Genomic DNA, 24,335 nt, shown 5'->3' on the forward strand with positions numbered 1-24,335 from the left:
GTACCTTCATTGAAGGTTGTGCGTCAGGGCCGGCAACTCGGCACGTAAAAATCTACTGCCAATCATTAGCAGACCAGAGTTCCGCTGTGGTGACCCCTAACTGGGAAAAGCCAAAAGACACAACAACAACAACACAGTAATGCAGTGCCCTGCTGTTGCTAAGCAATAAGGAATTGCTAACAGTAATATTTTTGCTTGCTTGCTTGCATGCTAGACCCAAAAATATATTTTTCTATAGGTGAGCTAGACCTGGTGGTGCTATTGTGTTATACAGTAACAACATTATTCTGTCAGTAGCTTAGTAAGCTAGTCATTTTTTTTGTCAATTGCTTTATCATTGTTGTTTGTCTTTCGGCTTTTCCTGGTTAGGGGTCGCCACAGCGGAACTCCGGTCTGCTAATGATTGGCAGTTGTTTTTTATGGTGTCAAGATGCCAGCCCGACACCCAACCTTCAACGAAGGCATGCCCATTCAACGCATGTCTTTCGAACACCCACTCGACCGCGGGGAGGATATGCAGACTCCACACAGAAGGCACTCCCAACCCAAGCCGAGAATCGAATGGGAGAACTTCTTGCTGTGAGGCAACAATGCTACCGCTGCACCACAGTGGAAGTAATTGCTTTAATTTACCATTGTACAATGGAGAATTGCTTTGTGTTACAATACATTACAATTATCAGTTGTTTTGTACAACTTTTTTTTGTTACTTTAGGGTCTCCACCACTCAACACCTAACCAGACATATTCAACAGAAAATAACTGTTAAGTAGTAAGTGAAGGAGCCACTTCAGTAAGTTATAAAACAGCAGTTAAATAGTATTGTGTTTAGTGTGGTAAATTCCTGTTGGTTAGTCTGCAGTCCTGTACTTAATCCATGTGGGAAGGGAAGATCACCTTAGTGCAGCACACAGCACAGTATGCTTTAATGCATAGGGGAATTTAACATTTTTTACCACACTCGTCTTTAAAAAGTATGAGCAGGAGTTTGCCACTCAGAATACTTTCTCTATCTTTTATGGAAAAGGAACAGTCTAGTCTGCAGTTGCAAATCTTTTACATTTCAGAGAAGGAATTATTTTACATCACAACTCTTTTTTTTATTAGAAATGGACATTCATCTTATCATTGTCAAAATGTTACATACAACAAGACTAAATGGAACAGAAATGAATATAACATTATGACCTACCTGGGTGTTGACAGTAAATAACTTGGCCAGACAAGTGTCATCATCAATAACACTGGTAAGGCTGACGTTACTATATGTCTGATTAACATGTTCATGATGCATGGTGACATTCAATGGACAGGGTATGTGAAATTTCTTGTATATCACCTAAAAGAAAAAAACATAAAGTTGAAGCTTTCATAAAATCTTATCATAGAATTAATAAGCTGCAAAAAATATAGTTCGTTGTTGAGACATTAAGCGCAAGAAAAATATTGTTAAGTTCAAATAAGTGTATTCAGAGCTCAAAGAAGAGTGTGCAGTGATGGCATTTGCTATACTTACAAAATGATAAATTTATTGTATGTTGTCAGTGAAAAAACAGCCCTGATCTTACTGCATAAAACTATATGAAGTATCATATCTTTCTACTGGGGATTACTACTCATAGGGTCCTAGCTGAGAACAAGCCTGGATCGTCACAGGTCAGCTGCAGGAAAAAGTGGAATCCCCAGAGACGAACATGTACTTTAAGCAAAACTTTTCGATCTTTGGTATAATAGTTCAGTAATTAAGGGCAGAAGCCCATGTGAGAAACTGGAATGACATGCACATCATGCCTGGATACAACCAAAGTACCTTTTTAGTGACCAGTAGCAGATCCAAATACAGGAAAACATAGACACTGTTACATGTCACCCAAGTGCTTCACAAGTGCCTCACTGCCACCCAAGCATCATGAATAGAATTAAGACTTAATTCCACCTGAAGGAAGAAGTGTGGTATCTTGTAGTACCTTTGTCTATCGGCAGATGAATGGATCTGAGGAAAGAAACACAAGGCTTGAGCAGCACTTGCTTGCAAAGATGACTGAGAAGTCTTTGGTTTTGACATACAGTTGAACAGACATGGGGAGCCATGCAGTTAGTTAACACAATTAGGAAGTAAATGATATGTAAAACCGGATACGGACCACCACGATAAAATAAAATACAAACCAAGTTTATTAAAACAGATGAGCGCTTTCGCTTACTCCCAAAGCAGCTAACATAATATGTTATAATAGAGTGGTCTGAACGTAAAGTTCTTGACCTTTATTGAAGCTGTTTTTGAATTTTATTAACTTAGTTTTAAAATCTCAAGACACATGTTGAACTTCAGAATGAAAGTTTACTCATTTTGATGTAATTGGTTGGTTGCAGTGTCCGATTTTGAATGAGGCTGCCTATAGAAAAACTTTAAACTAGTTCCACTTTAAATTGTCAAGATATATGCCAAATCTTACAATGATGATTTAATTAATTGATTGATTGATTGATGATCTAGATCACTATTGATTTTGAATGTATAAAAAGCCAGTATTTCAAAAATGTAAATAGATCTGAAGAAGCGTGCCTTGGGAGTACGCGAAAGCGCTCATCTGTTTTAATAAACTTGGTTTGTATTTTATTTTATCGTGGTGGTCCGTCTCCGGTTTTACATATCATTTGCTTGTTCGTTTATGAAGTGGACCTTCAGGTGGTAGCGTTCACTACTTTTTTGCCACAATTAGGAAGTACTGAACATTTAATTACATAAGAAATAAAAGTCAAAATTTTAAGCTGTGGTCAGACAAATGGTACTTTAATTGTTAAGATCTGGTATGGCGCTTGGCATTATCTATGGGTTTGACAAATGGGAATATTCCTTCTGTAATTTTGCTAAATTTGTTCATGTTTTAGGAAAGTTATATGCATGCATACCTACTTTTTGAACCATTTTACATATGGAGTAATGTGCCCTGTTTCTAAATTTCTGTTCTCAATGCCAAAATCATCACATTTCATCGCTTCTCGTGTTTAAAAATATTTAAAATGGTAACTCATGCACACAACATGATCTTTAGCTTTGTACTGAAAAGGGCCATCTTCCCACTAGAAATTAATGAGAAACTACACAGAGTAACCTATTTAACATATGCTGTTGCCATAAGTTCAGAGTTTGGGTATTTCACACAAAGTTTCACTAATGATTGGAATGCTCTGCAGTGATAGCATTAAAGTGGGCTCATCAAGAATTACAAGTAACCACATGGACTGCAGTCCTACTCTAGTGACTCACTTAATGTGAATCTCTAGTCCACATAGGGCAACCAGAGTTCATCACGAATCTGATAATTATGCTGTACTAAAATTATGCCTGTGTACTGCTCATGCATGCACAGGTATGCATAAACTGGAGAAATCAGATAACAAAGAAATCACTAGCCTGTGAATGATAACCTGATAGATGCTGTTACTAATCTATCCACATATGGACAGTAATATAAAGCACAATGGGAATAAATGTTAGTGCCACTGTATTAAAAATGATATATTCAATTTATTATATGCTGAGATATTAAAATTGTTTGAAGTATAAAATAAATACTTTTAATAGTTATTCTCCATCGTACCACCTGTGGTCAGCTGAATGGCAAATCTTGGGGAGGAGTTCAATACATTCTCTAACCAGAAGGTTTACTGCATACAAGATGAACAAATGTATGCGAACAACATTTGGCTGCACATTATACATGCCACTGTCTGCTATACTTTGTCACAAACACTGTGCTATATTTCCTTGGACTCTTATTATCTGCTCCTACTGCAATATAAATGACAGGGGAGGGAGTCAAATGGAAAGGTACATTCCCTTTCCACACACACACTGTGGGCTTCAGGTTTACTGAGACAAAGATGGTAGTCACAGGTTTGGTCTTGTACACTGATAATGACATTTAAGCATTTCGTAGTACATTTATATCTGTTCACTCCCTACATTTGATCAGTTCCACTGGAATGAGCTTGTATCACATACCTCCAAGATGAGCTCCATCTTTCTTACTAGGAGTGTACCATCTAACTCTGAAATATAACATTACTTCTTTCCTGTGAAAGAAACATCATACTGCACGATTACAGACTGAGCACTCTCTTACTGGGGAATTACAGACTAAGGGTGATCATTCTTTGAAATGGTATAGTGCATACTACTGAAATTTATTTTCAACACTCTTGAAACTGTAAATAATTATATTTTTAGGTTTTCTGTCTCTCTGTAAGGGGCAGTGTTGGAGAAACTGAAGCCAGCCTTAAAACATCCTCTTGTTAGCAGTACAATACATTTAGTGCTGACCTACATTTTGCATTCCAGATCACTTTGGTGGGCTGGCATATTTTGCCATGGCTAAATTAGTGCCCTCTGCACATCTGTGATGTCTTGGTAATTACAACCTCTGGCTTATGCTTACCTGACCCTCAGAAGAGAGGGGCTAAGTGCTGATATAGAGACATGCAGGTAGAGAAAACTTCCAGGTAGATAAAATTAAATAAATAGAACACTGCAGAACATATTTGCTTACTCTTATTACTCCCACATGGATAATTGAAATCAGTATTAGAAGATAATTCTGGAAGGTTCTGGAAAAACTTACATTACTTACTAATTAGACCTTGCCACAAGTCTGTGCCCACTGAGGTAAAAAAAACTCAGGAATCACTAATGTACTCTGGTACAATATAAAATGAACTCCATACTGTTATCTGAAACTAAATCAGCCACTCGTTGTTCTTCAGATTTAGTTGGCTAAAGGACAACTAGAGAAATCATCTGTACCCTCATTATGCTAGTTAGCTTGTGTAGTACTTTGGCAGATCACACTCCCCTCAGTCATGTCAGCCACCCGCTATATGAGTATCAGGATTTCACCACTTTGGGATCCAAGATTATTCACTTAGTAAAAAAAAAAAAAAACTGAGGTGGGGTTCTAACAACTGTTTTACATTAATTCATTAAGTTCAGAGGTGACCAGCTGTTGACAGTATAGTGGAAATAATCATGCTATTTATCCTTCTTGAATAGGCAATGTCTCCATCAGTGCCTTTTCATAATTTGGTGAAGAGGAACATCTGCAACAAGGGACAGATAACCTGGTAGATACACATGATGTTATTACTAGTCTGGCCATCATTGGTGCTTAGGATAACTGCAGCGCCACTCTTAAAATATTTGCTGCTATCAAATTCAGTGCTCCATGCTCATTCTATGATAGACAATTAGCATCTGCCTTGCAAGATCGCTTGGTGGTGCAAAGATACCTGGATGGTCTCCGGTAAGGCAGAGTCAGAGGCAGTTTTGATTCATCTTTGTGTTTGTCATACTTCACCACCACTAATATCTTCCTTTAAAATTAAAAAAATATATATTCGATTTTATTGAGGAAGGACTGTCATAAATCTATTACATCTTGTCCTGAAAATAGCACAAAACCTTGTTGTGAGTTCTTTGGAAAGGTTTCTTTAGCTTTATGTGGTCCCTCCATCTAGGCTTTCAAGCCACTTTCTGATAGACTGACTTCTTTTTGACGTTCTGATCAAAAGGCAAAGCTGATGTAGCAATGCTCTTACATACAAAGGTAATGGCAGTGTATGCTTTAATGATCCTAGGTCATAGGCAAACCAGTTACTTTATCTGGCAAATGTTTGGTACTCATACTGAAAAACTATTTATGAAATCTCCCTCATTTTTGTGTCATCTGCCAGACAAACATTTGTTGACAGTTTGATATCAGTTAGACAGAGGTTAAGCACCAGCTTTTGAAAACCCTGGATTAGGTGAGTCTTGAGTTCATGTTGCAACAGTAGTCATCTCTGTTCACTACAGAAGTTGATGAAAAGAGTTGTACTTTACCAAGCATACTATGGATAAGATGGTCTATATCAAATTCTTGTAACCACCGACTAAAGCTTTGAGATGGTTGAATGCACAAAGAACTTCAGTGCATATTTAATTTTATGTGGTAGCATTTGGTAAAGCAGTCTCTTCCACAATAACCTTGACAGGTGCAGCGTTGTTCCTGTTATCTGGAACAGCTTGTTGATTACAGAAAGAAGACACCTGACTTCTGTATCAGTGGCCTGACTTCACAAGAAAGCCTGTTGGTTGCAAAAACGAAGCATCTGACTTTTTCGCTACTGATGTGATTTCATGATTAAGTCTGGATCATCAGGAAGAAACAACAGAAAATTCTACAGTAAACAGCTGGTCTCTTTTGGAGACGGGGGAATACTGCTCTATATGCAGGCAGTGACATTACATCTAGAAGGAGACTGCATAACTATATTCCATTCCTTGTTTTCCCTGCATATTTTCAAAGGATGTGATGTACAAGTCAAAGGAGGTCACTATAATAGTTGTCATGCGAATGAATGCAAGAAACTGCCTAGAGAATATGCAAGCTAGGCATTTGAAAGCAGGCTTTAACAGAATGACTGGGGACCTGTGCTATTAATTCCTTGTTTAAGGGATAATACATTAAGAAAATGCCAGAAGCAACTTGGTCTACTGCACTATACCTTAGTCTACTGAATTCAGTATGTATGAGTGACATTTTGGATAAAAACGTGCTTGAAATGACATCATAAAACAAATAAAAATATTTTCAGTAGAAGGGGAGCAAAGCCCACAATATACCACTACAGAATGCTATGCTCCCTTTATAATATTAGCTATGGCCTGGGGAGAAAGGAACAGTGTCTCTTTGTAATGTCCACTGTTGGTGAATCGCATATTCTGCCAAATGTCTGAAATCAGGTACTTTACTCTCAACAAATTCTGCAACTTCTGCTGTAGGCTACTACAAAAATGTAGTGACTTTTATGTGTAGGTTTGTATAGTTTTTGAAGAAAGAAAGATTGCTTAACTGTATCAATCATAACTTAATACTACATTTGTAGTAATAGTTGACCCCAAATAAGCATCATTTTATAAAAAGGAAAAATGCAGTTAAATGATTGTAACATATATTTGATAAATGACCTAAAACAAAAGTTTGGTTCCCCAGAGAAAATGGTTAGTGGTGGCTTCATAACTGTAACAGACAGTAGTAGTTAGTATCCTATTTCCAACCATTTCTGTCTGCATTTCCCAGTGAGAGTTGTCAAAGCTGCTTCCAGGCTTGCTGCTGTGCTACTAGCATGCTGAAGGTGATGTTAAAGAGCTAACTCCAGATACCTCTTCCACATCCTTTTTGTGCGCCTTGAAGGTCAGGCTGTAATCCTTTATGCTGTCATCCATAAAATGTCATATCCTCACTAAAGGAAACAAATGTCAAAATCAATAAACAAACAGTTCTGTTGCTAAGCCACCTCAAATTATATACCCTGTTTGTGGCTTTCACACTATATAATATTTTTTTTGTCATTGAAGCATATCCTGCATCAGCTACAGTATCTGCCTTCTATGATCAACAAAAAGCATTTTGATGATCTTCATACGGTCTTCTTCGACTTTTCCTAGTTAGGGGACACCACAGCAGATCATCTGTCCGCTCATGATTGGCAGTGGAGTTTTACAGTGTCGAGTTGCCAGCCCGGCGCCCAACCTTCCACAGAAAGCGCACACATACACACACTCACACCTAGGGCCAATTTAGAGTGTCCAATCCACCTTCTGCATGTCTTTGGGATGTGGGAGGAAACCGGAGCACCCGGAGGAAACCCATGTGACCACAGGGAGGACATGCAGACTCCGCACAGAAGGCACCCCAGCTGAGAATCGAACCAGAGAACCTCTTACTGTGAGGCAGTAATGCTAACCGCTGCACCACCGTGGCCGCCCGATGATCTTCATATGGTACACTACCCAAATGTAGTCCTTTCTTTACACTTCTTGGTGTTTGCATAAGGATTTACTGTATATATTCCAGGAAGTGAGCTTTCTCTGTTGCTTGTTTGGTCTTTTTGCTAGTTATATGATCTAATAAGCAGAGTTCCTGTGACAAAAGAGTCTAACTGTAAAATCCTAATAGATTAAGTGTTATTTGGGTTGCTGACAAATTCCATCAAGGTCAGATCTGCCTCAGTGGATTCTCAAGACTTGGGCTTGCAGGTTAACTTGAACAATTCTAAAAGACCACTACAGTCAGGAACTGAAACAAATACATATATTTTAATCTTACCACCCACTTCAACATAATCCAAACCTGCCAGCACTACAACTTGTTATTACTCATTTTAATGTTTTCATAACCAAGGATGCCCTCATGGGAGCAGACATATTGACAAGACCTTGTTTTCTTGGAAAGCTATTTCTTGCTCATAATAGTCTGAGGACACTTCTGATGAGATTACAATGACCTATTCTGTGTTGTCAGATCACAGTCCCACTCAATTAGTACGGAAGTAGTCAGAAATACTGTGACCTTTGAGAATTTTTAGTAAAATGTTACCGACTTTTTTTTGCAGACTCTTACATACATGTTTCCTACACTTATATCATCTATGAAAAGTTCTTAAAATGACAAAGAATAACTACTATAACTGGTCTAAAAAGTGAAAAGTGATATTTTCTGAGTTTCAGTTTCTGTCTTTCCTCCCTGGGTCAAAAAGAGTGTTACATTTCTTGGCTTACAACGCTCAGCTAATTAGTGAAGTTGCTTTCAGTGGTTATCAGGTTTACTATTATACCATAAAATGTTTAACATGTTTATGGTCCCCATGAAAGGGAAATAATGCAGCTTTTTATGACAGCATAGAATCAAAGAAAAGTGAATTTGAGCCTAAATATATTTCTAACCTTAGTGGATATGAAAAAAAAGACATCTACATGTACTTTGCTATATATGCTGTAGGAAAATAATTTCAGATGTGTTAAGCATTGTGATGCAATAGCAAGGTAGAAACAAAGTCTTAATGGAAGAATCATGAGGATTCATTCAGCCACATGCACTGAGAAAGCAGACTAGAAGAGAAACGCCACAGAGGGAGAAGAACTGCTAAGCCATGTTTTTTAATATGTGAAAGGATGGGGATCATCCTCTAAGGATGGAAGTAAACTCTGAAGAAAAGAAAATGTTACTTTTAAGACACAGTTGTCTTTCAACTCACACTATTAAATGGTGCACAGCTGGACTTTTGATTGCCATTTAGACTCTGCTGCCCTTCCTAGACTTAGCGATCATGTTATGATAGCAATTTTCATTGAGAAAAGCACAATATATCCAACATGTAGTGATTAATGGACCTTTAACATTTTCTTTACCTGTAGTTAACCTCTTGTAACAACCAATCAAACAATCCTAGCTGTTATGATGCAAGATCCTCTGATAACAAGTTCTAGAATATTTGAAAGATGGAGACTTACTAATTAATCCACAGTAGGCATATTAAAATGGCTAGTCCTTTGGCAGAAAGTACATTTACAGGGCTTACAGTCTGTATGTTATTGTCCCCCTGGCAGATGTGCCAGCAAATAAACTTGCTGACATTTTACAGAATGTGACTTGTCAACTGAAAATCACCAAATGACTAGTGGACAATTCTTCCAGGTCTAGATGGGACAGCCAAGCAAATATGTCATACAGATAATACAGAATGAAGCAAACTGACTCACCATTAGAAGAAAAATCTCTGTCATAAAGAATTAAGCTTAGACTATGTTTGGATCCCTTTTCAATTTATGCTGCATAGTTTGTATTCTTTTAACTGAGCAGGAAAACAGACAATGTTATGTTGTCCCATCTCGCCTTCATTCTTGCTGGTTTGGTTTGGAGCCGAACTTGACTCTGACTCAGCCATATACTAAAGCTCGAGAACTTCTATTGGCTTGAGGCTATAACCTATCCCATGGTGCTTAGCGGCTGTTTCCCAGATCTCGTTTGTCACTTGAAGCTTCAGGATGTCTTTGCTGGCTCAGGCTAGTAAAATTTAATATTATACTCTATTTGGGTATTACTTCTTTCAAAACTTACTGTTACATCCTACTTTACCTGTCCCACTTATAGTACAGTGCCCTTTTTTGGGGGTGTTTTTCGTATTTTGGCTATTTTTCCTTTTGCGGCTGCCTTTTCAGGCCTTGACTTCTCTCTTCCACTTTTTTCTAGTTAGAGAATCAATTTCAGTTAGAGGATTCTTGCTAAGGAGTCACCGTTTTTAATTAGAGGCGTCTCCTCAGGTTGGAGGAGATTGTCGTTTAATTTATAGACTTCTCCTCCTCCCTATCCTTTCTTGTATAAAAAAAAAAAAAATAATAACAAATACCTTTCTGTATTGCTTAACTTTTTTTTTATAGTTAAAGTTTTTGCACTGTTGTGTTAGTTGTTTTTTGACAGTTAAATATGTCAAAAGAATCTGTTAAAGAACATAAATTTGGATTTAAAAAGTGCGATTCATGCACTCAAAAAATGTCCATAACGGACAGACACACAAGTTGTGTCTATTGTCTAGGACCTGTCCATCTCCAAGACTCCTGCTCCTTTTATCATAGTTTCAGTGCCAGGGTCTTACAGGAGAGGAAAAATAAGCTCATTTTAAGGGGCTTGTTGAAAGTGGATGATGGCAATCAGACTTTAAAACTGGAAAAATCAAAGAAAGTCTGCTTCATCAGCTCCGGTGTCTGAGCCATCAGGCAGTTTCAAAGTTACAGTATCCTCAGATCCAAAAGCTTCCAGTTCCAACAAGTCTGGTCCTCCCTCAGTTCCATCTGTCTCTTTGGAACCATTGCGGAGCTGAAAAAAGAGTTGGTCACCAACTTTGGAGCCTGTCAATTTGGTGCCACAATCTCCTTTGCTACAGTCTGTGGCAGGTAGCCACAAGTCTTCAAGCCATTCCTCTCGATCCTCCAGATTGTCAGACGATGATATGGAGCGAGTCATGAAGAGTTTGCTCTGGACCCGGGCCCTAGCAGAAATTCCCTCGAGACCAGCCCATCGGATCGTGGAGATGACACATGTACCTCTGATATTGTTGATTCATCCTGTGACTCAGACGAGTTTGGAGCCAGAGAGTATGGAAGTCGTCGTGCTGGAACCGCTGGAGCCAGTAATCACTACTGATATGTTGGCTCTGATGTCTGCTCCTATCTCTTTGATGCTGTCTTCCATTGAGGGATCTGGGAGCCAACACTCCATGGTTGGCTCGGGGGGGTCGGGTCAGACCCATGTCGGAACCGGCTCTCCCACTTGGCGCCTAAGCTCGGGTGAGTTTGGCTCCCACTTCAGCCTCAGAGCCACCCTCCTTGGTGCCGCAGAGATCTCCTGGCCTCTTGAGGCTGGAGTCTCTCTTGGCCCAGGACCACGGTGCCTTCGAGGTGATGTGGAGTGTGCTGTGTACTGCATCTGCTCCACTTTCGGCTCTAGCCTCTCTTCCCCCCAAGGGACCAGTGTCTACCTCTTCATCATCTCTCCATCACCTCCAGAGTAGAGAGCCAGTGCCACAGAAAACCCCATTGGCTGGAATATCCTCTTCCGATACCTCTCCGGAGCATCCCCCTGAGGAGGTCCCTCAGAAGAGGCAGTGTAAGAGGAAGCAGATAGACTCCCCTGAGTCTGTCACTTCTTTTACTGACTTGGAGGATTCAGAAGGGTACCCACGGTCACCCTCTGAGGATGTATCCTTTTCAGACATCCTGGAGATCCTTAAGCAGAGGGGCGGATGGAAGTCCCTTCCCCTTTCTGAAGATGAGTCGGTATACCCGGAAGCATTTGGCTCTCTCCCCTCCACCTCTTGTGTGTCTCCACCTTTTGACCCTCTTCTGGGTGTAGTGAGCCAGAAGGTGTGGGACTCTACAGAATCAGTGGACCCCATTTTGCGGAGGCCAAATAAATTTATTACAGCCCCAGAGGACAGACAGCATCTAAATAAGGGAGTTCCAGTAGATGCAATGGTGGTGGCTGTGGCCACAAGGAAGGAGTTAGCTGATACTTCTGCATCTGTCCATCCACTGAACAAGGAGTCTCACATGATGGACAGGTATGGGAAGCGTACTTTCTCCTCAGTGGCCTTTACCTTGCGGTCGCTGAATTATTTGTCACATTTCACCCGACTCAAGAGGGATCTCCTAAAAAAGCTGGGAGATACCCTACAAGGTGCTATAGCCCAGGACTTATCTGATAAGATTAATTCTCAGCTGGTAACCTTAACCTCCATCACTAACTCCTCCATGCGCCTCATTTCCTATGCAGTCGATGGAGCAAGCATTGCAGCAGGCACAGGAATAGCTCTTCGGAGACATTTCTGGATGCGCCTTTGCAAGTTTGGCAAACCCTTCAGATCTTCCTTCATTGACGCTCTGGCCGAAAGTGAAAGAAACTCTTACCAGGACCCAACAAGATGGTAAGATTCTATTTGCCGTTGGAGTCCATTTTTCCACCCCATACCAAAGGTCAAAAGAGCGGAAAAATGTGGTTCTGGAAGTCCAAAGGAGCCTATCTGACACTCATGGTGATCCTTCCCCCAGGGGCAGAGGGGGAAATAACAATGGAAGATGCAGTCCACGTGGCAGAGGGGGTCCGCAGAACCAGGGAGACAGAGATACTTCACTTCCTCTGATCGGCCCTTTGAGCACTCCTGAAGGATGCCCGACTGTCCACCTCTGGAGGCAGTTGGGGGAGGCTATCACTGTACCCAGAAGCCTGGCTGAATTTGACTCAAGACAAATGGGTACAGTCCATTATATCCAGGGGTTACATCATTCCTTTTCACAGTCCACCTCGTCCATCAAAGTTTATCCCAGACATTTCACCTGATCAAAGGGATCAAGCAACACTAGAAATTTAAACGTTGCTAGAAAAAAAGAGTCACCCAAGAAGTCTCCGCATACCAACTAGGATCCAGAATTTACTCAAGGTTCTTTTTAGTTCCAAAAAAGACAGGGGACTGGAGACCCATATTGGATCTCAGCAGACTAAACAAGTCGGTGAGGAAGTCAAAGTTCTGGATAGTAACACTGCAGTCTATACTCCCATTTCTGGGAGAAGACAATTGGATGTGCTCTTTAGATCTTCAGGACGTGTACTACCACATAAAGATGGTCAGACACTCCAGAAGATTTCTACACTTCTGGCTGGGAGCCAGTCATTACCAGTTCAGAGCTCTGCCCTTTGGACTCACTAAAGCCCCCAGAGTGTTTACAAAATGCATGGCAGTAGTCACAGCTCATCTGAGATGTCAGGGATTCCAGGTGTTTCCATGCTTAGATGACTGGCTCCTAACTGCCACCACCAAGCAGTTACTAATCAAAGAAAGAGACTACACCATCCATCTCTTCTCACAACTAGGCATTACTACAAATGCAGAAAAATCTTCCTTGTTGCTATCACAGCGTATTACCTTCATAGGCGCAGATTTAAATACAAATGACATGTTGGGAAAACTACCCCAAGAAAGGATCCAAACGTTATGCAGTCAAGTACTTATCTTACTCAACAAGAAAAATTACAGGCAAGATTTGCCCTCAAAGTTCTAGGCTCTATGGCAGCAATGAAAACACTACTTCCCCTGCGAATATTACAGTGGTTACTCTTCACTCAATGGTCCATACAGGAGCTACCCATGTCTCACAAGATCCTCATAACAGACTCCTGCAAGAGGGATCTGCTTTGGTGGATTCACTCCACTCAGGTAAGAATGGGCAGACCGTTTGTACTCTCCCAACTAGTCACTGCAGTAACCACGGACATGTCCCAGATAGGGTGGGGGGGCATTATTTGGGACAGATGGTCCAAGGGGTTTGGAAAGACCATGAGTACAATTTGGACATCAATGTCCTAGAGATGAGGGCGGTGCTTTTGGCGTTGCAAGCATTTCAGAACTTTCTTCCCACGAGGACTATTGCAATTCAGACAGACAATATGTCGGTGGTATGGTACATCAACAAACAGGGGGGAAACAAATCCTACCCCCTATGTCAAGAGGCCCAGAGAGTTTGGCAATAGGTGATATCTTCTCAACATTTTCTGACAGCAACGCACATCCCAGGGAAATCCAATGTCATAGCAGACAGGCTAAGCAGAGCGATTCTCATGCCTCATGAGTGGTCCCTGAATCAGGAAGTTGCGAATCAAATTTTTCGCAAATGGGGCCAGCCTTGCTGTGACCTTTTTGCCACTCCCTTCAATGCTAAATGCAGCAACTAGTTTGCCATCATTTCCCCTCTGGGAGAGTCACCGAGGGGTGCAATCACCCACGATTGGCCTCCGGGACTTCTTTATGCTTTCTTCCGTTTCCTTTGATTCCAAAAGTTATTCAGAAAGCCAAGTTGTTGAGTCACAGGTTAATTCTCATTGCTCCATACTGGCCTCATCAAATCTGGTACCCTTTCCTTTGACCCCACCTTCAGAAGGATCCATGCATCCTGGACCCAGTGCCGGATCTTCTGACGCATCAGTTAGGAATGTTCCATCCTGCCCATCAGAGCCACAAGCTGACAGCTTGGTTTCTCCACTTACAATCTTAGCCAGGCTTCCAGAATTATCCCCGACAGTATGCCACATTTTGGTATCTTTGCACAAACAGACAACTAGGAAACTTTATGTGAGCAAATGGAAGAGGTTCTGTTGTTAGGCGGACAAGAAACACATAGATCCCTTTACGGCCTCTATACCTGCAATTTTGAAATTTCTGACAGAAATTTTTAATCAAGGAACAGCGGCTGCCACTATCCAAGTTCAACTAGTTGCTATATCCAGTTATCATGTGGGGGAACTCGGATCCAATGTAATGTCCCACAAGTTATGCAAGGTCTTCCTCAGAGGCACTTTTCTGTTAAGACCCCTGTAAGAGAACCTCCTCCACCATGGGATCTACATTTAGTATTATCGGCATTGATTCTTCCCCCTTTCAAACCAGCATCCTCTTGTTCTTTAAAATTTTTATCCTGGAAAACTCTCTTTCTGACAGCAGTTACCTCAACTAAGAGGGTTTCAGAGTTGCAGGCCTTATCCGTCCATCCTCCCTATTTGATCTTCCACATTGATAGAGTTTCCCTCAGAAAAAATCCCTCCTTCTTACCAAAAGTCTGTTCTGAAACAAATTTAAACCAATCTATAGAATTGCCTGTGTTCTTTCCTAATTATAGCAATAAGGCAGAATATAAGCTTCAACAATTGGATATGCATAGACAACTGCATTTTTATTTACACAGGACGAAAGAGTTCAGAAAGTCAGATCAATTGTTTGTGTCCTATTCAGAAGCTAAAAAAGGCCGGGCAGTCTCAAAAGTTACTTTGTCCAAATGGCTTACTGAGACTATCAAATATGCTTATCACTCTCATGATAAAGAACCACCAGAGAAAGTGAAAGGACATTCATCTAGAGCAGTGTCTACTTCCACTGCCTTTCAATCCAGACTTCCATTGGATTAAATCTGTGCTGCTGCTACGTGGGTTAATCCTCACAGCTTCATCTCTTATTACAAAGTAGATGTGGCCTCCCGGAACAGGGCATCCTTTGGTTCCACTGTCCTGAAGAGCTTATTCCCTTGAGCTACCCAAGAGAAAGGTGCTGGGCACTCTGTCCCAACCAGCAGGAATGAAGGCGAGATGGGACAACATAACATAAAGAAGTTATGTACTCACCATAACGTTCCATGTTTATTGTCCACTATCTCACCTTCATTCTTGCATCCCACCTAGCCATCCCCCTCCTGGAGGATCTAGAGGAATTTTTACAAATTGGCAAATATGGTCTGATTCCCATCTTGCCTTGCTTTTTACCTTTATGACCAATATATTTCATATATTTTTTCTCTTTCTGGATATTAGACATATCATAGGGAGTTCTCTCCCTCAAACGAGATCTGGGAAACAGCCGCTAAGCACCATGGGATAGGTTATAGCCTTGAGCCAGTAGAAGCTCTCGAGTTTTAGTATATGGCCGAGTCGGAGCTGAGTTTGGCTCCGAACCCAACCAGCAAGTATGAAGGTGAGATACTGGACAACAAACATGGAATGTTATGGTGAGTACATAACTTCTTTTTTTGTTTCTGATTCAGTAGACAATGGACTTGTATTTCTCTAGCAAATATCTTGGAGAGCACAAAAAAAAAACTATTTGCTTGCTTCATGATACCATACCAATGCTCCCATGGCTTCTTCCACTTTCAGAACTACTTCTACACAGTACCTAAATATATCTTACACTTTAAACATATGTATTCCTTCTCTTTCTGGTTTTCTTGCTCCCATCCTTCCTGCAGATTCACAGTATTGCAATCAAATGCTCCGCACTGGCTAAATCATTACTCTCTTTCTGGAATTTCCTCAATTTCAATAAAAGATCTCTTTATCCAAATGTGATATACAGATTGCAAAGAACTGCTGACACAAGGCAGCAAAAGCTTCTGGATGCAGTAACTGCAATATACCACAAAGGCACCAGAAAGATAAAAAAAAAATCTTGCATCCTGAGGGAGCACATTGCGGGTAACTAAATGAAATCATTCATAAAGTAACACAAGTACAGGACAGCATGTATGTTGACTGCATGTATTTTTTTTAATCTGGAGATGTATGGCCAATAGTTCTAAATGTTGCCCACTTTGTTACTACTTGAGTATAAGCAAAATATTTATGTGAAAGAAAATTGCAATATTCAAGACCAGGCACAACAGTGAATGAAACCTTAAAAAGGTTCATAGTACTTTGTGTTTAAGCTGTGAATGTGTTTTCTTAGCCTGCTGGATAAAAAGCTCAAATAATTTCTATTCATTGTTATAAACACTGTGGTGTACCTGTTGTAATGGTTTCCAATGTCACTGGCCAATGTTTCTTAAGGTCTACATAACTGGCATGTGTTTTCCTGTGCATATGCTGATTAGATGCAGATGGCCTAGGATGAATGTTTGGGTTTCTTTTTAACATTTTGATGTGCCCATCACTAAACACATGAAAACTACCATCATGACACTTGCTTCAACTGTTTGTATGTGCACTAGCATTTTGATTTCCTGAATGTGTATGATGCGTCACAGATACCATGAAAGGCAACACCGCATTAACAAACCAACTCATTACATCCGAGTGACGCCTCCAGGTGCATCTGCAGTTACCCCCTACTGCTCCTCTAGGCGTCAAATATTACTTGTTCATACTTGCATTAATAATTCCAAAACCATGCTTCATACAAGATATCAGAATATATTATCTTGAAGCATACATGATGGGAAACACAATTGTATTGATATTTGACCTCTGTTAATGAGTATTTATTAGAATCGTAAGGTGATAACTTCATTTTTAAAGGCACAGGCCACACCCACTAGGAGTTAAACGTACACACTTAAAAGAGTTGTACTGGAGGGAATGAAACTATTAATAAACTCTGAGTGGCCTTGACTGAGGTTCATTTTCACTCATTGTTCTTGAACAATTCTTTTCTTTTTTTTTAAATTCTTTTTACTCACTGGCTGACAACCATCAAGCTTCCAACAAGCAGCCAGCCCACTCGTTCTCCTTTAGGGTGAAACCAATCATGAGGAGCCATTACCCTGGCAGCTGTCAGGGATTTTGCTGGTTTAAGGGTCTAACTCTCTCCTCTGGCAGCTGCAGTGTGGGTCCCCTACTATACTCTCTCCTTCTAGCATTGCGTATGCATACTTCTGCACATCCCCCCTCACACACACACACACACACACACACACACACACACACACACACACACACACACACACACACACACAAGACTGTTTCTTCTCATGGTAGCTTGCAGAGCCAAATGTACATCCATGGCCTGTATACTAGCTGCCTTCATCTGGGTTGTGGCTTTCTCCCTTTATGTTATACAGGTAACTTCTTCAGAGCTTCATAACCAAATGATGATCTTAACAATCCAGCACACCATCATGTCTCTGGAAAGCTTCCATAGATTTCACTCCTTAGTATTATGGAAAAGTGTCTCATATTGTCCAGTTCAAAACAAAACTTAGCAATGGGTGGCAAGTAACTACTATTTAGTCAAAGTCAAAAACTTTATTGTCATTCAGAACTACACACGTGCAGCCTAAACGAAATTTCGTGCATCAGCTCAATTCTTGAGATTACAAAGGAAAGTGAAACAACACATACAAGTAGAGGAATAAACATAACTAACAAATACAGTACTACTCCCAATACACGCAAGAAAGAGCAGAGACATTTACCAACACTCATATATGAAAAGAATACTCTCCTGAGTTAAATTAACTACCCTAAAGCAAAACAAGACACACTACAGATTGAAATGCCTACGTTATTTGTCTAATATCGCACTTTTAGTGAGTTAAATAACACTGATTATGGATATAATATATATATTGCACTTACTTGGAATATATAAGTATATAAGTATATATTATACAATTTAATAACAATTGACTTATGTGTCCAGACTTCTGGGACTAGTGCCTGAGTTCAGAAGTCTAATCACTGTAGGGTTGAAACTGTTACCGAATCTTGCAGTCCTGCAGCGCATGCTGTGATATCTCCTGCCCAATGTCAGATACTTAAACAGTCCATGCACAGGATGCATGTTGTCGTGTATTATTTTGGTGGCCTTTCAGATGCTTCTTTCAAAATAAAGATATATCGATAGAAGACTGGAACCTGTTACCTTCTCTGCAACCCCACCACACTTTGTAGTGCCTTCCTTTCTGTAACTGTGCAGCTTCCAAACCACACTGTGAAGCTGCAGGTGTGGATGCTCTCTACTGCACTTTTATAGGCTTTCTATTGCACTTCTGTAGAAGGTGGAGAGAATATGAGGAGGACGCTTAGCTTTTTTCAGCCTTTAAAAAGTGGTGGCATTGGTGTGCTTCCTTGACCAGTTGGGTGGTGACTCCTGACCACGACAGGTCCTCTGATATGTGTACATACTCTTTACCCTCTCTACACTCTCACCATTGTTCCTGAGCACTGGGTGGTTTGTTCTCCTTTTCCCTGAAGTTGATGATAATTCTCTTTCGTCTTGCTTACATTCAGGTCAAGGTTGTTCCCCTCGTACAAAATCATCAGAGATGACACCTTCTCTCTGTACGCACTTTCATCCTCATTTGTGATGAGCCCCACAACTGTGGTGTCATCAGCAAACTTGATGATATGGTTGGACCTGTGCTTAACATAGCAGTCGTGGCTCAGGATTGTGAATAACAGTGGGCTGAAAACACATCCAAGTGGAACCCCGGTGTTAATTGTGGTGCCCTTTGATGTGTTCTTACCTGAACACACCCTCTGTTGTCTCTCAATCAGGAAGCCCATGATCCAATTACAGAGACATTTAATGATTCCTAAATGTGCCAGTTTTTTTCTCAGCTACATTGGTACCAATGTATTAAATGCAAAGCTGAAGTCTATGAACAGCATCCTCACATAGTTGTCTTTGGTCTCTAAATGCTCAAGGGAGATGTGTAGTGTTACTGATATGGCATCAGCCATGGACCAGTTAGCTCTTTATGCAAATTGCTGAGGGTCAAAATCAGAAGGTAGGCATGACAAAAGATGGCTTTTGATCATCTGCTCAAAACATTTCATAACAGTGGATGTCAGAGTGACTGGTCTGTAGTCGTTAGGGCTGGAAGGAGTGGTTTTTCTCAGGTAGTGGGATGATGTTAGTTTCCTTGTTAAAAGAGAGTAATTCTGCCATGGCAAAAGAGATGTTAAACATTTCCTTGAGCACTGTGTATAGTTGATCAGCACAGCCTTTTAAGACCTTGCCCAGTATGTTGTCTGGGCCAAAAGCCTTCCTGGGGCTCACTCTCTTTACCTCTCTTCTTACCTCCTCTGTGCTGAGGCTGAGTATTGCATCCTTCTCATCAGTGGGTAGCTTTAATGCCAACCTATTGTTTCTTTCCTCAAATCTACCAAAGCAGATGTTCAAACTATCCAGGAATTCGATGCTCTCCTCATGATGTGCTGACCTGATTTTGTAGTCAGTGATCTCCTGTATGCCTTGCCATAGTCTCCTTGCATCCTTCATGTCTTCAAAGTGGCTCTATACCTTTCTGCCATATTCCTTCTTAGCCTCCTTTATACCCCTCCTCAGATTACCTCTTGCTACACTTAGGGCTGCTTTGTCCTTAGCCCTATAAGCTGCATTTCTCTCCCTGAGAAGCTCATATACCTTAGGGGTAAGCCATGGCTTCTGGTTAGCTCTAATAGTGATACTCTTGGTACCTACATCACTTGATAGGTTGCCAGCTGGCTTACTGACAGAACCCACACTGTAAAAGTAACCGACTCAAAATCCAGCTCCAGACAAGTGACAAGCGGAGTACCTCAGGGTTCAGTCCTGGGACCGCTCTTGTTTGGCATCTACTTCTCTGTAGTACAGGCCAGCACTAAGGGACTCTGGCTAACAAAGTTCACAGATGACTGCAAACTGGGAGCCATTACTGAATTCCCAAATGATGTGGATATTCTACAAAAGGGCCTTACAGAAACAGATGCTTGGTGCCAGAGCCATGGGCTCAAGCTCAATGCCAAGAAATGTATAGTTATCCCCTTTGGGAAAAAACATGTACCCATTAATTACCACATAAGTAGTAGTACACTAAACACTGAAAGTGTGATAAGGGACTTAGGGACACAGGTGGACAGTGGTCTCACTTTCGATAACCATACAGCCACAACAGTCAGGAAATCCTTCTTTGTGGCACACCTCATGACTAAGGGCTTTTCATCCAGAAAAAAGGAGGTCATTGTCCCACTGTACTCATCCCTCATTAGACCCATTATAGAGTACAATGCCCCATTTGATATGTACCTCACAAGACATCTGCAACAACTGGAAAGGCCACAGAAATACCTCACTAAAAGAATCACAGGCCTAAAGCAGATGCCCTATGCTGACCGTCTAAAAAAACTCCAGCTATACTGTGTCGCATATCGCCTACTCAGAGGCGATCTCTGCTTAACATACAAGGCCATGTCAAACCCAGTGCTGTTGGACCTGCTACACTTAAAGAAATCCCAGTCCCTCAGAGCCACATGCTCCAGGGATCTAAACCTGATCATCACAATGGAGAAAACATGCTGGAGGGATAGGTTCCTGACCCAGAGACTCCCCATACTCTGGAATAGACTGCCTGTACGTGTCAAGCTGAGCGCCTCTTTGGCCCTGTACAAAAGGAACCTTGACGATTGGATGGGAGATAAGAAATTCACCCTGGGGATCACGTCAGTCACCATGCTAGACAGGGGACCAGGGAAGTAAATATTCTGGGAAGAAATAGCCAGGGAAGTGTTATGGCTAGGCTTGTATAGGCCTTAGGCATGATAGCCTAGTACCAACCTATGTACCTGTTACCCCATAAACACTGTTTGAAATATATGCTATCACTACCTCAGTGTATTCATCACTGTTCAGATGCTGATTCACTATTACTGCCTCTTTGAACATATCCCGGTTGGTTCTTTCAAATCAGTCCTGAAGGGCCTCCACAGCCCCCTCAGGCCATACCCTGATATGTTTCTTTGTGGGTTTCTCTCTAACCAGTGCAGGTTTGTAAACTGGTGATGGTCAGAGTTTCCCATTTATGGAAGTTGTACTGACTTTTAAGCTTTCTTTAAGTTTGTGTACACCTTGTTCAGGATATTATCACCCCTTGTGGGAACATCTACATATTGAGGTTAGTGTGGGAGTACTTCTTTCAGATCTGCTTTATTAAAGTCACCAGCTGCCATGTGTGCAAAGTCAGGATATCTACTCTGCAGCTCACCCGTGTGATTGCATAGTTTATTTAGGGCTTCACTGGTATTAGCACTAGGTGGGATATATACCACTGTTACACTGACCCCATTCAGCTCCCTGGGAAAGTAAAATGGTCTACATTTAATGGACATGAACTCATGTGACAATATGATTTCACAGTTGCTCCACCATCTTTTGTTAACACAGATGCAGACTTCACCGCCTCTGGCCTTTCCACATAATGTATGTTTTCTGTCTGCACAAAGTGTAAAATTCTCTAAGTTTACTGCACTATCACTTATTTTGTCATGCAGCCACGTCTCAGTAATCAAAAATGAACAAGTATTTCTCATCCCACATCTCAATAATCAAAAAAGAACAAGTATTTCTCATCCCACATCTCAGTAATCAAAAAAGAACAAGTATTTCTCACCTTGCTCTTGCTGGAGAGTTCCAGTCACGAGTAGTCCATCTTGCTATCCAGTGATCTCACATTAGTTGGTAGTACAGGCCTGTACGGGTTTGCTTTTAACTTTACATCAGTACCTGCTCTGCAACCTCTTTTCCTTGTTCTCTGACATCTTTCTCTTTTTTGTTGTCCAGCATATTCCAGAAACCAGTTCTACCAGTTTCAGGCACTTTAGAGTGTGAGGAGTTAAAATACCCAGGTGTTGTAGCTCTGTGCAAGTAGTTGGTCCCAGATAATCTGCAGACTTCAAATCATCCAATCAGCAACATGTAGATGTTGACTGTTTAATTTCTATTAACTTCTGTCTACTATATGTTATTGTACCTTTAACTGGAAGTGCAGAAACTGATTTTTTTGAGATTTTCTATGCAAAAGAAGACAAAATATGCATATCTCTAGAACGAGCTGACACAGCTGCAGCCACACAGGCCGTTGCCATTTTTTTTTTTTTTTTTAAGGCTTTTTTTTTTCAGATTACATTGATTTGTATTATGGAATATGCAGTACCAAGCTTCAGGAGCATCGTGTGCACCGATATTTCAGGAAACAGAAATATTCCTGTCCTGGAATCTGTAAAATAGCTCCAAAAAAAGCATGTCATTTTATTTTCCCCTTAAACATCATTCTTGAGCCCTGGGCAGATGATGTGTTTAAGACTGTGTGCCCTCGGACTTTCTTGCTCTGTCTACCCCTCTAACAGTATCATTTTAAGAGTGTTCATTGTCCTTTATGAGCTGCCCACACAAACATTAATTACTGTTTTTCATCTGTAGTAGCTGTCCATCTCCATTCAACCTTCCCAATTTCCATGTTAAATGACACATAAATCCTAATGCGGCCAATCAATCATTTTTGCTTTTTTAACTTTGCCTGGATATCGGGTAGTTCAAGCGCTACTCCAGAATGTCTCCAATATGCTAGTAAGGACTTTGCAACATGTCGGCAGTAAGAAGCAGTAAAGAAACATGGTGGAAGGTTCACTGAGTCTTGAACCCCAGTGGTGTAAGTTGGTGTATAAGTGAAGATTTGGAAGGAGGGGGGACTGTCAAGCTCTTAAACTTGTTTAAAAGGGCATACTATGAGCAAAAAGTTTTCAAATCCTATGGCTTACAGTTTCTGTTCTGTCCTCTTAGAAAACATGAGTCTGTGTGTAACTCATGGGTTACAGCATACACAGCAGGACAGGGAGATGGAATAGCATTACAGAAGCTGGCATTTACTTTACAGCTTGTTGCACACTTTTCCTACAGTTTACAATCTAGCAGCTGTTTTTTTGTTTGTCTCTGCAAAAGGATTTGTCACATTCTGAATGGTTGCTCGTCCTTTTAGAGGAACAACTTTCACTAAGTAATGAGTATTCCTGAATAAGCTGGCCTATTAAAAGTCTTTGAAGCAGCAAAAGAGAAACACAATATTCAGTTTGCGAAATATGCCTCAGATATTCTTTTCATTCAGTCATCTTAAGTTCACTAAAGTCTAGAGCAAATTGTTAAAATCTTTGTTGGTTTCTCTTCATAGAATGGCAGCTTTAAACACTTTGCTTCCTACTTGCATTTGTGTTGGTTGTTTCATTGGTTCCTGAGTTACATGGACAATATGTGCCAATCCAGTCTGTCCTTCAACCTCATCATTTTCACTTAAGTTATTAAATGTCAGTGATCCATAGGTGTTTTTATGATTTTTATAACTGACTATAAATTACATATAATCTGATGAAAGATATCTACTTAAAACTTACATGACTGGTGACATATCCATGAGTGATATATGACTTGTTTAGAAACGCTAGGGAGCTATTAACCATTGTTCATAACCTTAATTATTAAAATAATCCTAATTTCTATATTCTTGCAAATATCTTGACAAAAAAGGAATATGAATGGAATTACACGGCTTCACATGAACACCCATGAATGCTTGAATAAAATTATGCTCAACGTATGCATGTAGCTTATTGCAGGTTGTTTGTTGCAACATTTATGTTGTCTATTGGGAGTTATAAAATCTATTTTAAGGCTGGAAATCTAATAACTGCTACTACTACAAAGATGAGTTTTTGCTAAACATTTTTGGCTATTTATACTACTCAGATATATGAACATTTGTACTATTCATTTATAACCTGATTTTGCCAAAAGGCTCCGAGTCCAATTAACAGATGCCAGAAGTCAACCTTCAAGCAAAGAGTAAAGGAAAGAAAAACAAATGCAATGCCCTTGTCCTCAATCCTATCACT

At 40.6% G+C, this 24,335-nt stretch overlaps 1 protein-coding gene across 2 annotated transcripts in view; it reads right to left on the reverse strand.

The window, feature by feature from the left end:
• Positions 1 to 24,335, reverse strand: part of SLC38A5 (solute carrier family 38 member 5) — a 776,684-nt gene that overhangs the window by 236,882 nt on the left and 515,467 nt on the right. For both annotated transcript variants that reach the window (XM_044080289.1, XM_044080288.1), the window contains one exon: positions 1,193 to 1,339. In XM_044080289.1, the coding sequence (XP_043936224.1) occupies positions 1,193 to 1,339 (147 nt within the window). The remainder of the gene's footprint in view (positions 1 to 1,192; positions 1,340 to 24,335) is intronic.

This window comes from Protopterus annectens, chromosome 8.part0 (genome assembly GCF_019279795.1).
Source record: "Protopterus annectens isolate FY-2018-M chromosome 8.part0, PAN1.0, whole genome shotgun sequence".
Lineage (NCBI taxonomy): Eukaryota > Metazoa > Chordata > Ceratodontiformes > Protopteridae > Protopterus > Protopterus annectens.